Source organism: Colossoma macropomum, unplaced genomic scaffold, assembly GCF_904425465.1.
Source record: "Colossoma macropomum unplaced genomic scaffold, Colossoma_macropomum, whole genome shotgun sequence".
Classification (NCBI taxonomy): domain Eukaryota; kingdom Metazoa; phylum Chordata; class Actinopteri; order Characiformes; family Serrasalmidae; genus Colossoma; species Colossoma macropomum.
This window is the reverse complement of record NW_023494792.1, coordinates 37,207,465-37,234,210: the sequence shown is the minus strand read 5'-3', so window position 1 is coordinate 37,234,210 and position 26,746 is coordinate 37,207,465. Positions and strand designations below refer to the sequence as shown.

At 37.6% G+C, this 26,746-nt stretch overlaps 1 protein-coding gene across 1 annotated transcript; it reads right to left on the bottom strand.

Moving 5' to 3' along the window:
* Window positions 1-416: 416 nt before the first annotated feature.
* Window positions 417-25,034, bottom strand: LOC118812238 (tubby-related protein 4-like). The gene is made up of 14 exons (XM_036577063.1): window positions 24,616-25,034; window positions 23,507-23,905; window positions 21,183-21,311; window positions 19,153-19,314; window positions 17,925-18,105; window positions 15,670-15,783; window positions 15,015-15,181; window positions 14,653-14,877; window positions 13,302-13,536; window positions 12,339-12,483; window positions 9,456-9,600; window positions 9,063-9,156; window positions 5,186-8,322; window positions 417-1,523 (listed from the first exon to the last, which is right to left on the bottom strand). Exons 2-14 carry the CDS (start codon window positions 23,756-23,758, stop codon window positions 1,407-1,409), a joined length of 5,103 nt encoding a protein of 1,700 aa, XP_036432956.1. The 5' UTR covers window positions 23,759-23,905; window positions 24,616-25,034; the 3' UTR covers window positions 417-1,406.
* Between the last annotated feature and the right edge of the window lie 1,712 nt (window positions 25,035-26,746).

Here is a 26,746-nt window from a genome sequence, read left to right as displayed (position 1 = left end):
TAAAAATACCATGCTAAATAAATACTACAATGGATTTAACTGACTCAAATATTATAGTCCTATGCAAAAGTTACATGTTTTTCTAAGTGAAAATAAGCACAAACACATCCTCTACACTGAACATACTTCTACACTTCTGTTTCAAAGTATAATAACTGGTTATTTGCTGAATTTAACATATTGGGGGAAAAAAACACAAAGTATGGTTTTTGTAAAAGTTGTACTGTAGAGAATAAATGTTAACTTATTTTTACTTAGAAAATCAACAAAACATGTAATTTGATCGTGTTTTCAAACTTGCATACAACAGTGTGCATGCAATTAAATCTTACCAGCAAGGAAATAGCTAGTCAGTGTACGGAACGTAAGTATGGTGAATTCCAATTCTACACAATTTGTACTTGATAACCATTGCTAATGGTGCACATGCTACTCTGTATAATGTTTGTTTAAAACAATTAATAAAAAAAAAAAACTGACACAAAAAAGAGCAACATCACAAATATACATTGTATTCTAAATATAAAAAAATACATTTCATGAATGCAATCCTTACTTGTTTGAACAAAGACTTTCTTTCTTGCGTTTAAGTTTTTATCATCTCTGTAGAAAATCACAGGGGTTTCAGCGTAGACAGTAACTTCTTACCAGAGAAACAGAATAAGGCAACGAAAGGGAATTTAAAAAAAAGCACTTCAAAACACGGTAAGGAGTAAACATTACATACATCTAACCAACAGTGAAAAACTATGGTTGCAAAATTACCAATCACTAAACATAGAACACACATTTATTGCCCAAAAGGAAAATTGTTGGTTTATTAGTATAAAACAAATGCATAAATAAAAAAACTGTATAATTTCAAAGAATATACTGTTGGAGAGAAATTCTATCAAGAGACAATAATAATAATAATAATAATAATATCAAACTAGATGTAATTTTAATAACCCTAAACAAATGTCTCATGACTTTTTACACTGGTCATTTTGTTATTTTTACTGCAATACATAACAGATATTTTATGAAAAAGTGTTTGCAAAAGACTTCAAGTGTTTTTTACAGTAATTGATATCAGTGCCCAGTGGTATGTCTTCATTTGCAAAACATGGCACACACTTTCCAGACATATTGGGAAGTGCTTTTTATTTTAACTGAAAATACAGATGACATATCAGAAACAGAAATATAAGAAACAGTCTGTAGTATGGAAGACATCACTGTCAGCTGCCTGTTAGAATGCAAGCTAGCCTCTGTATGCTTTGTTCTTTATTGATGGTTTAGACCTCCATATCAGCAGCCTCTTGTCAAATAATATAATGAGGGATTGCATAAAAAGAATAGTACTGTATTTCTGATTTACATTGAAACCAGAGAACTCATAAGTGAAAGTGCAGTCCTGCTTATCACTTGAGGCGCTGTGTGACGTTGGCCAGAGCTACAGCAAATGCTTGCACTGCTGAAAATGGGTGCTGAAAGTCCAGGATGTATGCATTCCCATCAGTTCTGCCAAACTGCATTACCTATGTTTTGAGAAACCAATATTGGTTAATACTGCATACTAGTTTTGCTTTAATAATTATTCAACACATCCAGACAGTATTAAGCAGATCTAATTTATATCTGGTTTTAAGCCTGTCAAAAGATTACAGATAACCAGTCAGACTTAACAAAGCAACACAGGAGTTTATGAAATTAACCTGCATTTACTAAAATTTTTATGATGGTTATTATACAAACCTTAATATAAAAAAGTTGGAACAGTATGTGACATGCAAATAAAAACAAAAGGCGATGATATGTGGATCCACTTTGAACTGCATTTAAATGAAAACAATAAAAAAAAACAAGGTAATGAGAGTTTTACTTTACCAATGTATTTTTTTTTTCTTTTTTGCAAATATATACTCGTTTTGGAACTGATGTCTGAAACACATTCCAAAAAAGGTTGGGACAGGGATAAATTAGGACTAGGAACACTGTTATTTTCAGAAAATATCTTAAACAGGAACTCATAACAATCATACTTGGATATAAGGTGGCATCCCGGAAAGGCCCAGTCTCTTATCAGCAAAGACTGTTTGTGACTCACCACAAAAAAATATAATTATTTAAGAACAATTTAAGAACAATGAGCGATTGAAAGGATTTGAGGTATTTCGCCCTCTACAGTGCATAATATTTTCAAAATCTCTGTGAGTGAAAAGCAAGGCCAAAAACCACAGCTGAATGCTCGTGACCTTCAACCCCTCAGACGACCCTGATTAAAAATTGGCATATTGCTGTGATTTATATCACCACCTGCACTCAGGAATACTTTGACAAACCGTTATCAATACACAACATCGGTACATCCACAGTTCAGAATGTGTTATGCACAGCAGAAGCCATATATCAACATACAGTAACGCCACTGACTTCTCTGGGCTTGAGCTCATCTGAAATGGACTGATGCACATGGAAACGTGTATTGTGCTCTGATGAGTCAACATTTCACATGTTTATGGAAATAATGTATGTTGTGAAGAAAAGTACCATCCAGATTGTTACACATAGTTCAAAAGCCAGGGCCTGTCCTAGTATAGGGGTGTAATAGTGCCCGTGACATGGGTAACTTGTAAAGGCATCATTAATGCTGAAACATTACACAGTGTGGAGTAACTATGATGTCTAGACAAAATCTTTTTCAAGAACTTCCAGGCTCAATGCAACATGACAACACCAAGCCATTATTGAGTGCAAAATACAAAAATGAAGGCCCCACATGGTTGTGTAGCCAAAGACTTGTATAACAGAAGAATGGCAAAATATTCCACTTTCAAAACTGGATCAACTGGTGTCTTCAGTCCCAAACAATTACTAAGGGAAGGTGATTTGACAAACTGGTAAACATGCTCCAGTGCCATCTTTTTTTGGAACGTGCTGGAAATCAAATTTGGAATGCCACAAGGTAAAACATCAAAACACATCAAATATGTTTTTGGCCTGTTTTTAATTCAGTTCAGGCCAAACAGAATTTACTAATCTCATACTGTCTCAACTTTTTTGGGTTTGAGGTTTGTAGTTTAATAGTGACAGATTACTGTATAACGACTGACATGCTGTGATGCTTTTTGAGAATGATGGAAGGGTAATGTAGGATACTCTCTTATTATGGAAAAGAGGAGGAGTGGGAGAAGTAGCTTTGATTTATGGGCAAAATATATTGTTTTGCAACCACTGAGTTTATTAGGTACACCTACACTGTGTGGCCAAAAGTATCTGGACACCTTTTAATTAGTAGGTTGGCCATTTCAGTCCCACCCCTAGTTGAAAGACGCATGCAACCATTATTTAGACAAACACTGCCAGTAGAAAGGGTCAAACTGAATAACTCTGTGACTTTTAAAATGGCACTGTAACAGGACGCCACTTTTCCACCACGGTTTGTTTAATTTCTGCCCTGCCCCAGTCAACTGTAAGTAAACAGCCCTAGAAACAGTAGGCCCTACAAACTCACAGCATGGAACTGCCAAGTGGTGTAGCACATAATAATCTTCTGTAATTTGTTCAAACACTCAGTGGGGAATTCCAAAGTACCATCAGCACAAGACCTGGTGGACAAGATCTTCATGGGTTGGGTTTTCATAGCCAAGCAGCTGCACCAAGCGATGGCTGTAGTGGTGTAAAGTACACAGTCCTGTAGAACTGCGTTCTCTGGCATGATAAAACATGCTTCACCATCTGATTCCCTTAGTTGCAGTGGAGGGAAATCTTAAAGGAAATGCTCAGTTTTCTTTCTACTAAGAACTTCAAAAAAGCTCTTGAATTTGTAATTTCGTATTCCATTTATCATAATATAGGCTGGCTGCGCAAGAGCTTGTAAATTAAATGCTTTAAATATAGTTGGAAGATACAACTGGAAAAAACCCATTTCTTCACCCTCATTTCACATATTTTATGTGTTCACATATGCAGAGGCATAATAAATGGAAAAGGAAATGAATAAACGTTTGGATGTGTAATGCTATGAACACAAGTTTTTAGGACAGAAAATACATTACAGTCGGTCAGGTCGGCTAGATTTAAAGTTTAATTTTAAGCATAGTCTTCAACTGTGAGGAGGTATTGGCTCAAGAACTTAAGGAGGGGGGATAGTAATGCCCTCTCAATCCTAGCACACAGAAGAGTCTGAAAACAGCTGCTAAAGTGAAATTGCATTTAGCAGGTGAAAAACAGTAAGCATGCAATAATGCTATTGAAACCATAAAAAACTGCCGTTTTCTGCATGTGGTTCACTCACTGGGTCAGGGCTGCAAGAATTGCGGTTTTCCTGCCAAACTGAATCCTGAAAGTACAGTTGTCGGTGGAATTTAAAAGGGCTACTTTCTAAATGCATCACAGCCACCAAAAAAAGGTTTGATACTTTGATTACAGACAGAAGAATAAGAAAAGGAATTATGAATGTATATTGATCTTGGTGTTGAACAGCTGGCAACCTAAAGACACATAAGCACATAATGTAACAGACGGGACAAAAGAGCATGGAACATTTGGTGGCACAGCGCCAGTGACTTGTCGCAGACAGCCAGCTTAAGGCCATATCATAATTATTCTAAACTTGAAGGAGGGCATATGTGCACATAATATCACAAAAAAGATCTCTAAGTTAAAACCGGCAACTATTGATTACAAAACTGTTTTTACATGTTTAAAAAAAGTTTTAAAAACTAGCGGAAACCTTTCAGAAGAGTGAATACTGTTATAGTAGCAACAGGGTGGCAGGGGCAACTTCATATTAATACCCATTTGGATGTTCAACAAGCACAAGTCATGTTGGGGTATCACAATATTTTTGGCCAAACAGTGTGCTTTGTACCTATATTCCGTGGCAACTTTATCAGGTTCACCTGCCATATAAGTCACTTTGTAGGTTAACAATCACTAACTGTAGCCCATATATTGCTGCCCAATTTATCAGCCACTCTCTACTCTATCCATCAATGGAAAGAGACCACCATAGGGACCTTATCTTCATTGACTTTCATCCTAACTAATGACACTGTGATTAATTGCAAGATAATCTTTAATCTTTGTTATGTCTTTGAAGCAATCCTATTCACCAACATAACAGCTTTAGCAGCTTGGTAAAATAGTTAAATAAATATAATATGTAAATCTAAAAATGTATTGTGCTCTTGCTTACCTGTCTTCCTTCAAGCTCAATCTGAAAGTTTTTTGCTGACTCCTGGGTGACCCTTCCCCCAAAATCCAGCTGATACACTTGTGTGGCTTCGTTCCAAAGAGGCTGTTTGTTGGCCATGATATAAACAAAACCCTGGTTGCCCAGGCCACGGTCCTCTTTCTCGCAGACCTTACGAGATTTAATATCATCCAGTTCACAGCCACTTGACCGAAGGTTCCTTTTGGACTTCCAGCCTTTCTTGCTACTCTGGTTGTGGTTCATAAGCTCATCTCCGCTGATGATGAGCTCAGGCTCAGTGTCAGAACTGTCCTGGAACTCGCCAGTTGTGACCTTACTAAGCTTTTTTGCTTTTTGTTGCTCCTTCTGTCCCTTGGTTTTCTTCTTATCTCGGCCACCCAGTCTCGGGCTGGAGATGAAAGAGTTGAAATCACCAAGTGCCCTGCCCTCTTTTTTGGATTTGTTGCAGCTTTCTGTGATGGCAAGGACATTGGCTTCATCTGTTCGACCACTGTCTGACCTCTTTTGGTTCTTCTTTCCAAACATATCTGTACATGGGGAAACTGGGCTCTTTCCAGGGGACAGCCCCATATGGAAGCCTTCTTCAGCCTCAGAAGTGCCCTTTTCTAAACCCTGCATATCTGTGGAGGGTAAGAGCAGAGGTGGTGTTTGAGAGGCAGGAGTGAGAAAAGCCTTTTCCAACCTATGGAAGGCCTTTTCTGGAAGCACGGGAGCAGTGCCTGAGGGGCTAGGCACATGTGAGCAAGGGTTGTGTGAGCCCCATGAATACAACACAGGGTTCATAGGTAGACTAGAGCAAGAACTAACCCTTGGTGAGAGAGGACAACAGGTAAGGCTAGTTAAATTAGGAAGATACCCAGGCGGCAAGATCAGGGACTGATCATGCTGAGAAAAGGGTGGTGGTGCACCCAATTCCTTAGGTGAGGCATAAATTGGCTGAGGTTGGGAACCACCAGGGCTTATAGTTGGGGAAAAGCTAAAAGTCATCTGGTATGACCCTGTTTCATGGAAATTTGTGTCACTAGGGGGTGTTGAGGAATTTGGTGATAGCGTAAAAGGAAGACAAGAAAAGCCTATATGCTGGGTTGGACTAAGCATGAGTGAGAGGGGGTTGAGAGACCCTGGATGAACAGTTGTGGTAAAATTGTCTGTTTGGTCCTGAGGAACCCAGATTTCTTCAGTGCCTGAGGAATCCAACTGATATGGTGATGGCTGTTCCATAGTTAGGTCAGTCTCTTCTGTTGTAAGAGCTAGTTGCTGTAGAGACTGATTTAAAAGCACATTTTCTGTAATAGCGGAGTTGACTATATCAGCTCTATCCCTGATCCCACTGCCACCTGTCAAACTATCTTTACAATCTGAACTTACAAAATTATAAGGGGATTGTAAAGGCATTAGCAAGGTGCTAGTAGAAGGCACCATCACTGTGCTATGGAGTACACCACTTACAGCTAGTGGAAAATCCTGCCTAATGACTGTACCACCAGAAATACCATTATCAGCACTGCTCATAGATCCAACACATGCTCCACTCGTACTACTACTGCACTCACTGCATGTATAAAATACCATTGGTCCCCTTTGTTGGTAGGAAACAGACAGAGTGCTTGCTTTTGTCTTAGAAGGAAGTGTCTTCTGAAGATCAAGCATGTTTTTGGCACATATCACAGTGCTATCAAATCTTTGTCTAGGGCTCTGTACTGTACAGGTCTGACTGACTGTTTCTGGGTAAGGGGGGGGGTCCCCAGGGGGTATGGAGTATCTAGGAGAACCACAGTTTTTCAGTGTGGTGGAGGCGTAGGGCAGCTGCCCCTTTTTCTCACCTGAGGAAGAAGCCCTGAGCGTAGCAGAGCTTCCTGAGTAGTGGACTGTATAAAGGTTCTGATTACACACAAGTCGCGTGCGAGGGCAGCAAACTTCTTCCACATTCCCACTGCTGTCAAATGTGGTGATACGCTCATAGCCGAGAGGGGCTGGGTGCAGTACTGTCTGTGTATCTGAGGGGTGTAAGTTATTATTACCTTTCTTGAGACAAGCATCTTCTGGGGGTGGTGTTGCACTAAGACTACCTGCTTCCCCAGAAAAGGAAATGAGAGAGGAAGCAGTTGAAGATGTCGCTGTAGTTGCAGCTACTGCAGTAGCAACTATACCAGCATAGGGGGGAGTCGAAGTAATCTTGTTAATGTCCAGAGAGGCACTGAAAACTACTGCATCTCCTTCTGCCATTTGAGGAGTAGGACAAATGGGTTTTTTCTTGAGATTCCCATGATCAGTTCCACAGTCTCCAGTGTGCAAGTTACTTTGTGCATTTTGAATGTCTGAACAAGGTGTAGGACCTGAAGGGAAGGAAGGGACAGGGATCTGCATTTGATGTTGTTGGTGCTGTTGCTGGACTTGTGCTTGTACTTGTAGATGTTGCTGTTGCATTTGATGAAGCTGTTGCATTTGTTTTTGCTGTATCTGTTGGATTTGTGCTTGAACATGGTGTTGCTGTATTAGTTGACGTTGCAGCATCTGATGCTGGATCTGTTGTTGCTGCTGTAGTTGAAGCTGATATTGTTGTTGAACATGATTAATCTGTTGAAAGTGCTGTTGCTGAAAATGCTGGAGTTGTACTGATTGTTGATGGTGCTGCTTTTGTTGCTGCTGCTGATGTTCTGACTGTTCTGACGACAGATCCTGAGTGATCAAAACACATCCAGCTTCTGTTCCTCCAAATAACACCTGATCAGAACTGGTTGGTACAGCATGCTGTGTTATCAGCATAGTATTCCCGCCTTGGTCTGGCACACAATTAGGTGACACCATTGTAGGACTTGACAAAACTTCCAACTGCACATTCTGATTGGCAAGCAAGGACTGGACTAAACCAATGCTCTGGGTAGGAGACATGGCTTGGGCAGGGCTATGGATAGGTGCGATGGGTATGTTAACAGTGCATGGTGGGTTGGCATCAATAATGCCTGGAGTTCCAGTGACAGTCAGGTCATCTTCATCCTCACTGAAGACATGAGAGCTAAACACAGGCAAGCTGCATTCTATGGAAACCTTCCTTACCTCAGGCAAATAGATTGTCATCTGTCTAGGTTGTAGGTGCAGCAGACTGGTCTTATATGTCACTAGGGAGAAAGAAACCAAAACAAAATGCACTGAAATATCATTGAGAGACAATTGTGATTAAAAGAAAATAGTTAAAACACACACTAACATAAAGACAAATTTAAAATAGCATAAACTACTAAATCCTAGACCTGAACAAGATCCTGAATGCAACCTATATGTTTTCTTAAAAACCCCATTACTCTAAGCATTTTTTTTGTACTTGAAAGGATTATACTACTTTGAACCTATTTACATCTATAATTTGTTCTTTGTTAATATTTTCAATTCATCAGCAGGGTTTGGATTTTAATTGTGTTTGTCCAATGGTCATTACTTTAAAGCAGAAATGTTATTTATTCTTATCTTCATAAGGAAAATGTTTATTCTTCATTTAACATATTTAGGTGTTAACCTGTGGAACTCTGCAAATAATGGAAATAATGCATATTAATTAATATGATTATTAATAATTCAAAGAATGCACTCCCCACGCAAAAAATGCACAATTAAAAATGTGAATTTAGTAGTGTAACTGTAATTCCTTCCATCACAGTTAGGTGGTTGACAATCTATTTTACTATAAATTATTAAATCTAATTCAATTTCCAGAACCATGATTTTCTTCAGTGACTAATTTATGCAAAAATGTAACAGATATTCTGTACCCTAATACGTACATGAATTATCTCACCTTAGACATTTTCATATTTCTAAGGAAGGATTTGATCAAAATTAACTAGTGATACATTTTTTTTACCAGCACCAAGGTTTGTTGGCAAGAAAGATGCAAGTCCCACTATTTTGAACTTTGTTCCCCATATGTTGGATGTAACTTGAGCAAGGTAATTGTGCTAGAAAATAAACAGAGAGGAGCAAGGAATCAAGTTTTTTTGACTCACATTTTGCAGTCCATCTGCCAATATCAATATTTTTAAATGCATTGTAATAGTGACAGACTAGGAGCCTCAAGCATTTCTGCTAATCAGAAATACGATTTAATTACAGCATCGTCATACTCATTAAATATCAGTAACGTTCTAATGTCAAACTAACACAGTGAATTTCAACAACTATCCATCATTCCAATTTGTAGCATTTAAATATTATATATTTAAATTTTATCCGGTTCATCCCTCTTATAATACAGTACCTGTGCTGTGTCTTCCAAAGGAAACTCTTTCCGGGACAGACTTGGTGATCCAATGGAGGATTTCCGAATAGGTAACCGCGGTGATCTAGATATTTCTTGCGTAGCACGGGAGAGCTTAGGGGACTTACGGGTATCTATATTCACCCTGTGGGTAAAGGGACACACTAAGTCTCTACAGAGAAAATAGCAAATGAAGAAAAGAGTTCAATGTGAGTTTGTAAAAAAAACATGCACAAATAAAAAAGTTATAATTTACACAACTAACAAAATAATAGTTATAATTTATACAACTTACAAAATTTTATTTATATTTTTAAAAAATACTTTCACTGCTACACTTAGTACAATTAAGTTTTACGTACATCTCTATCGTAACACCAATTGCTGTGCATCAACATTAATAATTTTCTTTCGGGAAGATGCATTTTAAACATTTCTGCTACAGGTTAAATTCTTCTAGAAACATGATGTACATTTTACCTTTGTATTGTCTCTCAGACAATATTGTTAGATAATGTTGGTGTTATTAGTGACGATCAGGGCATTTACTCAACATCGCCACGTCTTTGATAGAGTGCTTAATGTTTGAGCCTGAATGTACAATGTAAAATGTATTGTTATAATGCAATAAGAAAACCATGACATGACTAAATTATATCACAAAACACCTCTGAAGACTTCTATGTCTGTATGTGAAGTTCAGCAAGTTTTTAGGAAATATTTGAAAATGTATCATTTTTGACAAGGTTCCTTCTATGTGAAATAGCATAACTTCAGGAAAACCTTTACAACTATGGAGAATATGGTGAATGATGACTTGTCTTACCATATAATGTTTTTTCTACATCTCAGTTTTGCATCACTGAACTTTCAAATATGCATTTGTAGTTGCAATGAGGGGTTTATGCTCTGCAAACCTATTATAATATCCCGCTATATGTAGTTGGATGGGCTGTTCTTGCTGACACAGCCTGATCATGTCCTGCATTGACAGTCACCTGAGAAACAGTTTTTCTGCTGAATTCCTTACGCATCAGTCATTAAGTGTACACTTTCTACCACTTTTGCCACCATTACTTGCTGATGTCTTTCCCTTAAAATATTCTATCAGTCTCCATGGTTCAACCTCTGAAAACGACAATCTTAAGATCCATGGCAACATCTGATGAGGACAGCCTGCAAAGGTTTTAGGTACCTGAGAAAATTATGTTTAAAAAGCTATTTATCTGGGTAGTAAGAACTAATTTGCTGAGAACAACACTAATACTAGAATGAATACAGATGCAGTTTGTGTCAGATTGGCCTAACAAGGAGTAATGCAGTTTGGGCCTTATTTACAGTGAGGGGTCTTTATACATGCTTAATTTCATATGTAATGATCAATTTTTTTTTTAGAACATTTTAAAGATTGTCAACACAGATGTCATATACAACATACCATGAAAAAATTAGGACACCCATTGAAAACTTTTGTCTTTTTTTATATATTTAAACATAAGCACATTTGATCTTCATTTTAACAATATTGAGTGATGCAGGTAATTTTACAAATAAAACTGAAGAAATATCTTTAAAAAATTATTCGTAAAATGTAATTAATAGAAATGCAATTTTTTTCTGTGAGAAAAAAGTAAGTACACACCCATATTTATTACTACTTATGCCTAAAATTATCGTCGGGTGCACCACATCAGCTGCAAATTATTAGAATATTGTTAGAGAGAATTTTGGATGCTGAGATCCAAAGAGCTCTCTGAGGCTTTCAGAAAGGAGGTTGTAGATGCATACGAGTTTGGGAAGGGATTTAAAAAGATCTGAAAAAAATTAGAAATCAGCCATTTCATTGTCCAGAAAATAATTTACAAGTGGAAAACATTTAAAACAACCGCCAACATGGCCAGGTCATGCATAAAGAAGTCTCTGATTTTCATGTGAGGTGTGCAAAGAGGAAACCCTTGCTATCAAAACAAAACATCATTGCAATACTGAAGTTTGCCACAGAGTTCCAGGACTTGTGGAACAGTGCACTTTGGACAGATGAATCCAAGGTTGAATTATTTGGGCACAGTAATAGAAGGCGCAGGCCAAACACAGCATTTGAGCACAAGAACCGCATACCAACTGTGAGGCATGGAGGTGGAAATGTCATGGTTTGGGGCTGCTTTGCTGCAGCAGTTCCTGGCAACCTCTCCATCACAGAATCCACTCTGAATCCTCAACTGTGTCAGAGGATGACTAAGGAAAATGCAAGACCATCTGTCCAAAAATTAAAGCTGAAGCAGAGGTGGACCATGCAATGACAATGACCCAAAACATTCTAGTTTATCCACCAAGGAATGGCTCAAAAGAAAGAAATGGAGAGTTCTGGAATGGCCAAGTCAAAGCCCTGATCTTAACTCTAATGAGATGCTGTGAGGTGTTTTGAAATGGGCTGTGCATACAAGAAAACCATCAAACGCATCTGAAAGAATTCTGTATAACAGAGTTGGAAAAACTTTCTCCCAGTCAACGTCAGAGACTGGCAGATGGTCATAGGAAACGCCTATGTCAAATTTTCATAGTTTTATATATATGACCACTACATATATATATATATATATATATATATATATATTTTTTTTTTTAGATTATTTGTAATCTAATCAGATTATTTGTAATCTAACCACAAAATACAGTTATTCCTTACTAAAGCTGACACCAACTACTGCCTAATTTATTTCAAAACTACATGCAAGTATGAAATGCAAAAGAACATGAAAAATATCCTTCTGATCATCATATAAGACAAGGCATACAAAACATATCGAATGTTGAAATTCCATTTATAACTTTTTTTTTTTTTTAACAAATTCTCACAAAATGTTTTAAAAACTGTGTGGCTACCTGGGAAGTTTGGGTGACTTGCTTCCTCTGGACATCTTTGGTGATCTCTTGCCCACCCAATCATCGCCGAGTTCGATGTCACTGGAGTCTGAGCAGTTACAGCTGTCAACCACAGTAGAGATGAGGGTGTTCCCATACAGCTCATCTAGACACAGGGGTAGACAGATAAGTATCTATAATGTGAGAAAAGGAATTAACTAAAAACAGTGAAGCAAATGTAACTACAGTGCAAAAATATCTTGGCAAGTAAAATCATGGCATAGTAATAACTATGTGTGTTAAGCCCATAACGTTTTACTGCACATTCCCAAAATGCATTCTGTTTGCATGTAACACCAAAACACCAGTCAAAAGATCAGATTGCACTTAGTTTTAGATACTGTGCTGAAACAACATGTGGCACTTCAACATCTTGCAAAGTATTATATTTTCATGAGAATTCAGTCACCTAGACCTTCTATTTCTTAACATCAATCCTTACTACCCTTGCACAATGCAATAAGTTGCAATGAGTTGGCAAGGCATGGAAATACTAAACTGAAATACTAAACTGAAATACTAAACTTTGGAACGTCTTGAAAATATCAATATGTTGTAGTTCTATATAACTAAAAAATAAAGGTCAGGTGAGAAATGATCACTGTTTTTGACAAGGCTGAAGCTGGATTCTTATTAGTCAGCTACATTTCACATTCCACCTTAAATACTGCAGCAGTTACTGGCACCTGTACAGGCACAGGGATGAAACTACTGCACCATTTAAGGTGGGATGGAAAATTCAAATAAGCAGCTGGCGAAGAACAACTTCAGCGTTGTGGAGATACTTTTACTGAACAGCAGCCTTGCTGTTCAGTAAAAGTTTTAACTGGAAATTAAATAAATGAGGGGTGGTCTCTAAGTTTGGCACAGTACTGTATAACATTACTTTGTTCACTCTATTCCCCAACATCAACCAAACCTCACCTGCTTTCCCATCTGTCTTGGGGTCCATTATGACAAACTCAGGCCGAAGCTTGCTGATCCTGCGACCTTTTAGAATAGGCACAAGCCCACCCAAATACTCCAAGTACAAGGTATAACAGGGCCCGCCAACCTCCAGGTCATCCTCTGTATGCTTCATAGTGCAGTAAAGACGCTCATTCCCTGAAGTGGGGTAACTCACAAAGTCTCGCATGTTGCTTACATCAGGGATGGGGGGCTATAGAAGGACAAAAGAAATCCGAAAAAATGTGTTTTTTTTTTTTCTTTCCAATAATTGGCAGTCATTCTGGTTAAAAAATATTTAACAATATCCAAGAAGATAAGGTCCACACGTGGCACTGGGATGGAGGAGCCAATGTACAATGTACTGTCCTTTTTCCACTAGCTTGTTGCATAGCAGCATGCAACGCTTGTTTTCATTCATGTGTCTCTTCCTGTTTGAAAGCTCACTGATCATTATCTGGCTGGCGGAGCTGGTTCAAACAAAACATTACTATGTGCTTCATGTACATTAAAGAAAACATGCATAAATACATTAATTCTTTAGACACTCTAGTAGATCTCTACTGATTATAGTCCCTTTAGTGTTTGTCATTTGAAGAGAAGAAACAGCCAGTAACCTTTACTTACCATTATATTATGTGATTTCCATTAAAGAATTTCATTAAAACCACACAGACGCTGATGAGAACCATGTTTCATTGTTTCGATATTGATCTGTTCTTGCCCAAACTGTTAATCAGTTGCTGATCAGTGCAGCAGAGTTTTAATAACCATTTTCTAATTTAAATTTCCATTCAAAAGATCTGTTAAGTTTTGATACTTTGTTCAGTGGATTTTGACACTTTGTTTAGACCTATTTAAATGTTTTGTTTTTTTCCGTACATACCTAGTAATTCTGCTCTCTTTGTAACGAAACATGCAGATGATCAGTCCTCTTTAAGTACTGACGTACAGAAAAGCATATTGTGATATGTTCAGAAAAGCACATTATGATGTCATTTATCATGATAATGAAATACTTTATTAAACTGCCCTCCACCAAGTAAAAGATGTGGCTACCTGAAATAAATCCTAATATCTATAAATATGATAAAGCAGTTTTTTTATAAATACTAAATATAACTCACTAAACTTCAATAAAATTCTATGCAGCCAATTGAATTTGAGTAATGTATTACTGTTTTGAGGTGTTTTTCTGGTTGTAAAGGCTTGTGCATCCTTTTTTTATAAGCCAAATCAAAATGTCTTCTGACAAAACAAGGCAAGTAACTGCAGTATATTAATTTTCTTAAAGTAAAATTAACCAGTAAAACAAACAGAAAAAAACTACCTTAATGGTGGGAGCAAAGGCAGATGACACATATGTGCTGAGGCGAGAGGGAATGGTGAGTTTGGCCACAACTTTCTCTTCACGCAATGTGCTGGCAATGATCTGTTGGCATAACAACTGCAGACTGGCAACTCGATGGCCCACCCGGACCACATACAGTGCTGGCCCACAAGCCAGAAATAAACGAGAATCTTTATGGCCCCAGCACAGCGTACTGATTGGCTTCTGGACAAGAAAGAACACACACACACACACACACACACACACACACACACACACACACACACACACACACAAAGAAAATGAAGTGAACTACAAGATTAAATTTGTATTTATGTATCTATAAAAGAGTGTCTGCATACCTGTGCAGGTGTTTCAAGTAGGAAAATGTGTTCTCCATGAAGGTTGTAAAACTTAACAACTGCTTTTTTGATTGCTGGGGAAACTGTAGAGTCAGTGGTCACCACATGTCTCTCCAGTCCAGCAACTGCAAACAGATTCCCCTGAGAAGACCACTGTACCACAACATCTTAAACAAACACATGAAACAGCTACTTTAAGGTGTACCCTTTGTGACATGGGTGTTCAATTGCACACACACAGCTTGTATAACCTCTTACAAAACCACTGTCAATAGTATGGGATGATCTGGAGCAGCTGCACATGAGCCTAAGGTCACCATTTCCAATGCCAAGCATCAGCCCCGAAGCAATGGACAGTGGAGCAGTGGAACTGCATTTGATGGTGTGATATTTTTGGGCTGAATGTAATCAAATCGTCACAAATGTTGCAGCATCTAGTGTAAAGCCTTCCCATATGAGGCTGCTACTGTAGTAAAAGGGAAACAACTCCCTGTTAATACCCTTGATTTCAGAAGGAACTCTGAATGAGCAGACAAAATTATGGAGATAGTGTATTGCATTAGTCGCAAACAGTGAATGTCCAACAGTTCGTAAACATCTGCTCATCCAAAACTTTGCCCCCTTTTTCTGCACACTCAGATAAACACCCACACACCTTTAAGCCCAGTGTTTATGCGAGTTGGAGTGAGGTCATCATAGTTGCTCATCAGACTGATGTCTCCTGAGGTGAAGGTCACAGTCAGCAGAGGCCTCAGACTACATCCTGCAGCTGAACAGATAAAAGAACACAACACTCAAAACCCTTAAACAGAAAGACAAATTGAGAAAAAACTAGGTATAAAAAAGTAAAAAATCATCCCCACAGACATTTCTAGTGGTGGCACTTGCCATACAGCAAATTTGTGGCTGAAAACCTGTTGATGTTTCACAATGCATGACTGAATATGCCCTAAAAACAATAAAGTCACGCAATACTGCGCTGCTAAAAAATACCATGTAAGGAGTGGTGAGACTGCTTTGGGTGTTTTGGTGTTCACAGACACATCTTCCTTATTACAGGACATTTCGATTTTATTATTCTTTGCATTCTCTTTACAAACAGTACCAGTCAAATATTTGGACACACCTGTCTGAATGCACGTTTTCCATAAACTTTGAGAGGTTTTGATGTAAAGGCTTTTGCTTAAATGGCTGAATTTTGTTTGTATAAGAAACATAAATAATAATGATTATAGCTATGTCTAAATGTATTTTCTCTAAAATGTTAAAAAACAAAACAACACAAACCAAAAAAAATAAATAAATAAATAAACAAACAAACAAACAAACAAACATCAGCCAGTGCAGTCTAAGCATTTGTACAGGTTCTTCAATCCTAATGGAAAAGCATCCCAGGTGGCTCCTAATGAAGTACTTAAAAGAAAGCATACTGGATGGGTAAAGAGGGGAAGAAACTTAAATAGACAATACCATACTATACTATTAATACTATGATTAATTACTATTATTAATACCATCCATATGAATCCATTATTCCAAAAATGCATTATATCCAAAATTGTTACAAATGTTAACATTCGAACACAGTAAGTACTCTTGTCTATCTACATTTATTCTTAAAGTGATATATTACCATTTTCACACAACAAAATCTCCATAAGCAGGAGAACATTTCTGACTGTAAAAGATGTCATGTCTATAACCTCTTCAGATGCCTAAGCTGTGAGGCTCTTCAAGAACCTGTCATTTTGAGCTTTGGGGCCTCTACTATGTTTTTGTCATCTTGTATTTATATGTTTAGTTTTAGTTTCTATTTCGGACTAAAACATGAGTGAGTAACTGTGTACTATATTGTTCAAAAAGCAGCAATTTGTTTTCTTAAGAAATGCCAGTATCAGTCATCAGGTCATGAAGAGTCCTGATGACTGATACAGATATAATGATAAGACAATAAATAAATTCTATATGCATGTATGAGAATACCAGTTCAGTCATACTTTTCATGGATGTAGGTGCTTACTGAGCTTTTTGGTTACACAAGAAACCTGCTAGAATACAAGAGGACTTGAAAAGTTTAAGGTTCTTAAAATAACCCTTTTTAGGCCTTCTGGGAACGCCCAGAAGTGCTTGAAAGCATACTTAAAACAAAACGGTTCCTCTAGGAACCTAGAGCTGAAGCATGGTGCTTGATTGAATGCAGCGAGATAGTTTGTTGACTATCACGGGTTCTTTCAGTAACAGCATTATATAGGAAGTTTCTGAGGCACCTAGAACATATTTTTTAGCAATTGAGCACTCTATTGGATATTTGAGTTTTTACAGTGTAGCCATTTCTTTGGTCAAATTTAGACTACATAAATTCCAAATGGTTCAGTTTCAAACTGCAAGAACGGGGTAGGAGATGTTACTGTAGAGCCAAGTGTTCAAACCAGAATACAGTGCTACAGAAAATCAACACAGACAGGGCAAAAAGCAGCAAGATTTAAAGCAGCCAAGGGCTAACTGCCTTTGTGGTTGCTGTTCATGTCTATGGAGGTGGAAACTATTTGTTTTAACAAATTTACTCAGGCAGAATTTACTCTAACATCTCTCAGCAGCTCTCAACCAGCAGGTTAAACAGGAAAAAACTTTGCTGATCCACAGATGTAGATGGATAGATGATCAGTTTCTTTCGATTTTACACTGTGGTGGAAGGCTGTTTAACTCTGCTTGTAGGTTACATTCATAGACCTCCGAATTGAAATGCTGACTGTAGACCATCACATTTGAGTTTTTTTCTTGTGGTGTATCTTGTGCATATTCTAGGTTTGAATTGCCTTACATTAGTTTAGTTTATTTTATTAGTTTATTAGTTGACTTTTTTTCGCTTCATGAATATCAACTAATTGAAGGAAAGTTTACACTGTATACCTTGTAAGGGTGCGTAGTCATCTGAATCTGTGTCACTCTCACTACAGTCCTCCATTAGAAAGCTGGGGTAGCTCCAGGCCATGCTCATGATGCCCTCTGCCTCATGCAGCACTAAGTGTGCCATCATCCGCCCATGGCAGTCCATCACTATCACTTGTCCATCAGCTGTACCAAATAACACCTGTAAACATAGAGAAAGGGGGAAAAGTTGTCACTGTGTTTAACTGTATATTAGATAGATTGAGAGAGCATCCTATAATGGTTAAAGTGATTTATTGTGCATTTAGTCAACTATGATAAAAAATACTCAATTACTGACTGGAGGTTTTTTGTTAAAGCAACACTATTTACGTTTTGGGGACTTGGAGACCTCTCTAGTGGAAATGTGCGACATGTTGAAGAATATTTTTAGCATACCATAATATCAGTTGTACTTGGGACCTTTTTCCCGAGCCATTGAATTTGATGACTGCAAGCACATTTAAAGAGTATTCAAAGAGAACTTATTCAGAACTTTGTCAAGTTCTTGTGTGGAGGTAAGTGAATTATCTACTATTGTCATCATATCTTCATCTGTATAATATTGTTTTTGCATTTGAGACCTAAACATCAAGCCAGACCTTCTATTTAAGCCTGTATGTGTAACATTAATACATAAGGATGTATGACATGGTCTAATAAACTTCCCCGAAATCTGACTTACTGCCTTTGACTTTTAAATGATAATTTCAGGTTTTATAGGATGACTGGCAACAGCGCATGGACACCATATTTTTGCATTTTTTTCTCCTCAGTAATGCGTCATCTTTCATTATTACCAAAAAAAACATAATAAGTAAATAAGGCAGCTTTAAATTAGCAGGATACGTGTACAAACAATTATGAGAAAAATCATGTAACTTTAAATACCTAACTTACCCTTTCAGTTTACACTCATGGGGTTGCTACTAGTGGTGTAATTTCAAATTGTGGAGAATGAGGGATTCTGATTGCTGTTAAATGTGCTTGAGACACATTCAAAGGCAGAATTTTGTAAATTCTATGAAGAACTGGGTATGGCATAATTCACTGCAATTATGATGGCTTCCTGCACGTCTCATGTTCTTTCAGCTACTCTCTTGATAAAAGTAAAATGTGAAAAAAACAGAGCAGCGGTTGGATTTATTTCACTTAATGTTTACATTTCCTTACTTTTTTTTTTATTGTTTCCACAAGCCATGCACTCTACCTGCTGGTCATCAGGGGTCCATATCCCACAAGTTATCTGGCTCTCCAGATTGATCTCAGATGACCAGTGGCGCTGACCATTGACTGAGCCCACCAGCACAAACCCATCACGGTAGGAGATTAGTGCCTGTGTGCCATCATGTGACCATGTGAAGTCACTCACCTGCACAAATAAGATGCATTTAGCAACTAAATGAGGATGCTCATGAATGAATTTAGCCAAAATAGTAATGATTCCATGTACTTGCATATATACTATGCAGTCATTTTTTAGTTGTACCTACTCAAACTGTATACTAAATACTTGCTTCTGGTGCAACCTTTTAGAACCTTTTAAAAATCACAGATGTCTTTGCATTCAAGGATTTTTAGCGAACCAATGAACGCATGAATCTAATATATTTCCTACACTAAAAATAGTATGGGAAGTTCAGAGCTGAAAGCTTGACTTACCTTAAACAGGGATCTCTGACCTTTTTCTACTATGACAGCTACTGATACTGATTTTAGCAATGGAAGACTAGTCTTTTGTAGCCTGACATTATCTCATAACTACAATGTCTGGGGACATCCAAGAAAACTTTTGTGTCAAATGTGGAGGGAACAAACATGAGCATGCTCAAAGTTAGGGGTGGTGGTGCACTCATCAGTAGTGTTCGTTTGACAACAAGCCTGTTGTTAGCCAATAGAAGTAAATCAGCACAGCTGAAAGTTCTCTTGAAAAAACACCAATTAAGCATGTAGATGTTCGTTGCTTGTGCAAAGAACACATTACATGCAGTAAAAATAAACATCAATCTTGCAAAGGAAGAACAGTTACAATAGTTAATGATAGTGTTTCACTTGCTAGCTTGTTTTGCTTGTGTTATCGATTGTACTCTGGACATTAAAACAGCATAGACAAGGGGAATTTGTGGGTGGGATTTAGAGGTGGAACATGCACCTTAATTTTACTTTGCTTTGCTCGAAGCTTGGAACATGTGAATTAAGCTGGCGGTGTGTCAGGCATTTTAGTTTTTAATCCAGTCAAGTTTTTGATATTAGAAATTTAATGTAAAAAAATAATACTAATGAAATAACAATAATAATAAAAATAAAATAATATAAATACAATGCTTTGTGAAAATGCAATCTGAAATGTAATAAACTGAATATGAACATTCAAAATTCAATATATACTTGCGGGAATTATGTTACAATGTGTAAAATTAGTTAGCACACAAGAATTTATGGCTATTCCCATTTCATTTTTATTGCATGAACAAATGTAGCTATATGAATTAAGTTTTAACATGCAGCGACTGAATTCTCAAAAGATATGCATATATTATAATTATTAAGTGATCATTAAGTATTGCATATTCAAATGTAATTCTTACAACTGAAATGTTCATTATTCTTAAAAATGTTCTATGTTTGCTTCATGCGAATGTTCTATGTACGCTTAAATGTAAGAACTACGTTTTTACATGTAACAGTTCAATTCAAATTTTCATATGCTTCATGGGCTCCTGGGGACATTTAAAGGGGAGCTGTTCACTATGTATAGCTATTAGGTAGCATTTTTTATTGTTAATGTGCTTGGCACAGTTTATTGTGTACAGCTGTGCATACACACGTTTGACAAACACTAATTTTCTAGTGCACACTGATGGCTGTTATGCACAGATTTAGAACATGCTGGTCACTTATAAAAAAGGTCCTTAAAGGCTGAAATGATTTAGACAGTGTATAACACAGTGTCCTTTACAATGTCCTTCAAAATGTGTCATAGGCTACAGTATTAGAGTGGCAGCAAGAGAGTGGTTACTACGTCCCTATTAGCACCCTATATATTAGGCTCTGGGAATCTTAATATGAACAATTCATTTTACAGAAGAAAACCCTTTTTGTTAATGATAGTATGATAAAGAATGTATACACTTAATTTAGGTGTTAAAGTACAGATCCTTAAATGTGCACTCCATCATCATTCTCTGAGTTTGAGCATTTCAGTATTGCTAAAATTTACCTGTCTGTCTTCAGTCTTACCTGTGCTCCCCGGTCATTGACCAGCTCAACAGACCAGCGGCCTTCATACTGAATCCATACAAAAATACCCCCATCTGCGTCACAGGTGGCCAGCTTCTGAAAAGGCTCATTCCATCGCACCAAAACAACCTGCGATTAAAACAATGCCCTGTCAGTCCAATGTTTAGATGTGAAGCATCCCGTGGCCCAGGCTTGCAACTCACTCTGTCAAATAGTTAGTCACTTAGTAATTTGAACATCCCCTGGTCAAATTACAAGTTTTGCTTATTTTTAAGTGACAAAAAATTAATACATCCTCTACCAGTTACTAAATTTAAATAAACAATTTTTCTGCAAACTATAGAGCACAATTCTATTTATCCTGTATCCTGCCTTCCGCCCAATGACAGCTGGGATAGGCTCCAGCACCCCACCGCGACCCAGAAGGATAAGCGGTTTAGATGATGTATGTATGTATGTATGTATACAATTCTATTTATTTGCTGAGTTTAACATATCAGGAAAAAACAAAACAAAAATATACAAATGTGTTTGCAGGGGGCAGATTTTATATTTTATTTTTTCCCGATATGTTAAATAGTTAAAACACTAAATCTAAATTAAAATGCGAAGAAGTGTTTTCTCTGAGAAGGAACATTTTTCCACAACAAAACATGTCACTAGAGGCACCCAAATCTTTGCATACAACTGAAGAAGCGGCATTCATGACAACTGGGAACTTTTGACTTTTCAAACACAGATCATTAACACAACTTCAACTGTTTGAACTGGGGGAAAAAAATGCCACTTACGGTAAGCTAGGATGTCTCCGCCTGCTGTTGGAGTATAACAAGCTCTAAAAAGCTTTTAAAACAGAGTTAACAAGTTGTTGGAGTGGATGTCGACTATGGCCACTCATGGTTAATAGACTGCCGATAATTAGATGAAAGTACACTGTCTGCTTACAAATCTTGCAAAAAACAACTTAAGCTTATGTATTTCTCTGTATTTAGCAATATCATACACAAATAGCATCTTTCACAAAGATTAATTCAAAAGTCTGCCTTAAAAGCTTAAAACACCATTAATTTGTTTTATATGGGCTCTGGCATGTGGAAGTGATGTCACAGAACAACCACTCAGAGAAGCTGCAGCCACCTTGTGGTGTGCGAAGCCTGCTAGCTAAGCTAGCGCTAGCCCCTAGTGCTAACTAGAGCAGTAGAGTGAAGGTGGTTGTTGAGTAAGTGCTAGCTTAGCTAGTAAGCTAGTAAGCTAACAGCCTAGTGCACTACTATATAGGTTTCCAGGACAAGCCGATGGCATTTTTTTCATGTGAAAACTACAAAACACGTTTCACTTATTTTTTTTAACTTTCAACCATATTTATTCTTTTTCTTTTCACTGTCTGCCCACAAAGGTATAACACTATAAGTGAACTGCTGTTCTCTTCAGGTTAAGGTAACTCACTCAAAAAAATACAAATGAAAAAACAAATATTTTTTTAGAATACTGAACCATGAACGATTCAAGCTTATTCTCATTTGTATTTTTTTTAAAGGAACAATGTGGGGTGGCACGGTGGCACAGTGGGTAGCGCTGTCGCCTCCCAGCAAGAAGGGCCTGGGTTCAATTCCTGGCTGGGTGACCAGGGTCGTTTCTGTGTGGAGTTTGCCTGTTCTCCCCGTGTCTGTGTGGGTTTCCTCCGGGTACTCCGGTTTCCTCCCACAGTCCAAAAACATGCAGTCAGGCCAATTGGACATGCTAAATTCCCCCTAGGTGTGAGTGTGTGTGTGAATGTGTATGTCTGTCTGTCTGCCCTGTGATGGACTGGCGACCTGTCCAGGGTGTATCCTGCCTTCTGCCCAATGACAGCTGGGATAGGCTCCAGCACCCCACCACGACCCGAGCGGTTTGGATGATGGATGGATGGATGGATGGAACAATGTGGAAAAATGTGACATTTGCTCTGTGGTAACACATTTGACTCAAATACTAATCTATACAATATTAAACAATTAAAAACAATCCAAGAGAACATTTTTGAAGCTGAAGATCCGTTATACATAATTTATGGTATGGTAGCATTTATAAGCATTACAGTAATAAAGTAGAAGCAAATACAGACAAGATACACATTCATAGACTTCAGCTGAGCTATTGATACAGTACAGCTTCAGTATGAAGTAGTACATTGCTTTAGGAGTTAGGACAATAAAGGTCTTCTTGTGGTCATTCATTGCACGTTTATGTAACAACTTTTTTTTAAATGTTAATACATTAAGAATACTATGTTATTATAGCAATAAGCAAAGTTAAAGACATAAGCCAGTTTTATAATAACTCACCTCACTGTTGTGTCCTCTGAGATTGAAGTTGATGCGCTGTGGAGTTGTGTGGTCCTTCTTGCAGTGGCTAGACGTGAAGGTTACCCCCACCACTCCTCTACCATTTCCAGTGGCCAGCCAGCCTTCTTCATAGTACCGTCTCCTACACACTGGTTTCGCCTGCTCTCTTCTGGGCACATGGCCCTTCCATGACAAGCAGAGGATGTTGGAGTCACTACACAGAACAGGGCCATGCTCCAGTGCTGCATACATTCCTGCCTGCGTTTACGGTGATAAATTCGAAGCTTTCTGGAATTTTAGTTTACAGAATCAGTCTATACAGTTTACTGTTTCTCAGAGTAAAAGCTTCACATAAGGCCAGTTCCTGTGCTGGTTGTTCCCACAGGCTGAGGGGGAAACCTGGAGGTGGGAGGGGAAATAAGCAAGATGTTACTTTGACATATTTGTGAACAGCACATCCCATAAGAAATCATCATATCAGTGTCACTGCAGTGCTGAGAACGATCCACCAACCAAATAATACCTGCTCTGTGGTGGTACTGTGGGGGCCCTGACCTTTAAAGAACAGAGTAAAAAAGGGGGCTAACAAAGTATGCAGAAAGACAGATGGACTACAGTCTGTAATTGTAGAACTACAAAGTGCACCTATATGGTAAGTGGAACTGATATAATGGACAATGTGTGTAGATACAAGGACTTATACCTGCTCGGTGAGCGTGTATATGTATAGTTCCACTGTACAGACCAGTTCAGAGTTGGTCCCGCTGTACTGCTTCAACTAGGATATGGACTCGGTATCACGTGACAAACACATGACTCAAATTCACAAAACCAGCAAAAATCAGCTGAATTACAAAGTGCACAGCTGCATTTTATAAAGCCAGGCACACGTTATTTCATGTTTTCCCTCGAGTGTAGAATTCAAGCGATCTGCGCGCTCTGAGCAGCACGGCTACATCAGCCCGGATTTAAATCCCAACGAATGTTTGTTGTGACGTCAACATTTCACTGTACACAGGGCAAACAGCACTGTCATATCAAAATGTAAATAAAAACTTTTGCAGCACAGCATCCTTACACTTTTCAATATTTTGAGAAACATAACTTACCATGTCTTAGTGTTTTGTATGAACGTGCCCTGGACTATTTGCGGCTATCTTGGTCCATCAATAAAGTTTATTTCAATTTCACAAACTTCCAAACGATGCCTGTCGGAATTAGACACCCAGCGAAGCATGATTAAATTACAGGCTCCCGATTTAACGAAACTCGATAAACAGGCCTACGGGCTATCAGTAATCCTAAATCTCCTGGGCCAAATCCTGTACAGCATCCGCAAAGTAAGTGCGTACTCTCTTGTGCTGACGGCCAGCGAACGTGCTCGATTTTATGGTCTTAGACAAAAGTTATTTAATAGTGGCCACTGACGATCATATCAATATTTAAACTGCCTCTGTCTTAGCACCTAAGTACAGAGATTGAAAAACAGTCTTGCGATTCAACTACACTAGCCCACAACAGCGAAGTGTCAAAATAAAAGTTTCTGTATAAGCTAGATAAATCACTGACAAAGATTATCTTTTAATAATTTTTAACGTTTTATAATGACAATTGAAATGATATTCAAAAAACTAACAATCACCAGATACCAGTGTTATCCATATATAATCATTGTATCTGTGTATAATCTAAACACAAATTATTAATTAAAATAACATTATTAACATTAAAATAATATTATTTTTTTTCTCACAAACATTTTCTTTGAGATCTTTAGGCTATTATTTTTAAATGATTTGTATTTGTAATTATTGATACTTGTAGGTTCACTGCTGGTTTTTAATAATCAATAAAATGGCTATATTAGTGGCATAGACATTGTGAACCCCAGTTCAAATCACCACCACTGTAAAGAAAATCTGTAGATAAGCATTTTACATCTCACCATTCTGAATGACTTTGTTTACATCTTAATTATTGAATTACACATCACTTTTGAAAAAGCAGTGATATTCCCCTTTGTCAGTGCGTTCCTGACAACAGGCCCACCACTCGCTTTTCAGTAGCAAAGAGTAAAATCAATACTTACAAATATGTGTGTACGAGTGAACTCGACATATTTTACTGCATTATCAAAATTTTACTGAATTATTTGTCTGTTTACTTTCTCTGTATTTCCAAATACTTAAACAAAATGAATACCCCACCTCGAAAGGGAGTATATGTGCATGAGATCTGCTGGCCTGTGTGTGTATGCTGCCACTCTAAACTTTGGTTGATTCCGTGGTTTTAGAACAGTAAGTACCCTGCATGAAACTGAATATTATTGGGCAAGGATATATTCATTTTGTTTTTTTTACATTCAATTAGTGTTTTTTTTTTTATTGTTGTTGTTGTTGTGTCCTATGCATTTGGAGGATCAACCAATGAGATCAACACACTCTACTGCCCTGTTCAAATCAAACCCTGTTGAAGTTTTGGATTCTATCCCCATTACTCTTGAGAATTATGCTTTTGTTTGCTTTGGACATTCCTACGGATTCACCAAATAATTATGAATTATTTACCATGAACAAATGTTTAAACATGAACAAACTGTTTCAGCATATAGCTGCGTGGAAATGGCCTCACATCTGAATGAAACAGCCTCACATCTGTGTAGGTCACTCATGCACATCTGCAACAGTCACTCTCAATCAGGCTCAAGTCCTTGAATGTTTCCAAATATTCTCCATAAATTCAGCTTTCACCTAGTCCCACTACCACAGCCTGCAATACCATGTCTGGTAAGAATTGAAGGATTTGGCAAATGGCAAAAGTAAGCCTCAATGACAATCTTAATGACAGTCACCAAGCACCATGACGTGCATGAAGGGCAGAATTACCACACAAACATTCCATAGTCCTCATAGAAACACCAAAACCAACTAAATATAATCCTTAGAGTAAATATATATATATATATATTACAGACCAGTCCCCACGCCAGAGTCTCCCAGTTCCGATCATGCCCACCAGGGATTATATACACAGTAAAAAGTGGCTCGTCAGATCTACTTTAAAAAAATTACTTCATGCAGTAACAAGCAATAGAGCTAGTTTTATTCAACTCAAAAATTTACTTTGATTGAAAAAATCATTCATTCAAAGTATTTATTTAGGTTGAGTAAAACTAGTTAATTTACTTGTTACCACATGAAGTCATTTTTTGAGTAGATCTGACAAGCCACTTTTTACAGT

Bases quoted from the DNA above. Each gene is read 5' to 3' on its own strand.
- LOC118812238 (XM_036577063.1), bottom strand. From the start codon at position 23,758: ATGTATGCAGCACTGGAGCATGGCCCTGTTCTGTGTAGTGACTCCAAC. The intron at 15,784-17,924 runs GTATACAGTGTA...TTATCTGTTCAG, and splicing joins TGACTACGCACCCTTACAAG to CTGCAGGATGTAGTCTGAGG. The intron at 12,484-13,301 runs GTGAGGTTTGGT...CCCTGTGTCTAG, and splicing joins CAAGACAGATGGGAAAGCAG to ATGAGCTGTATGGGAACACC.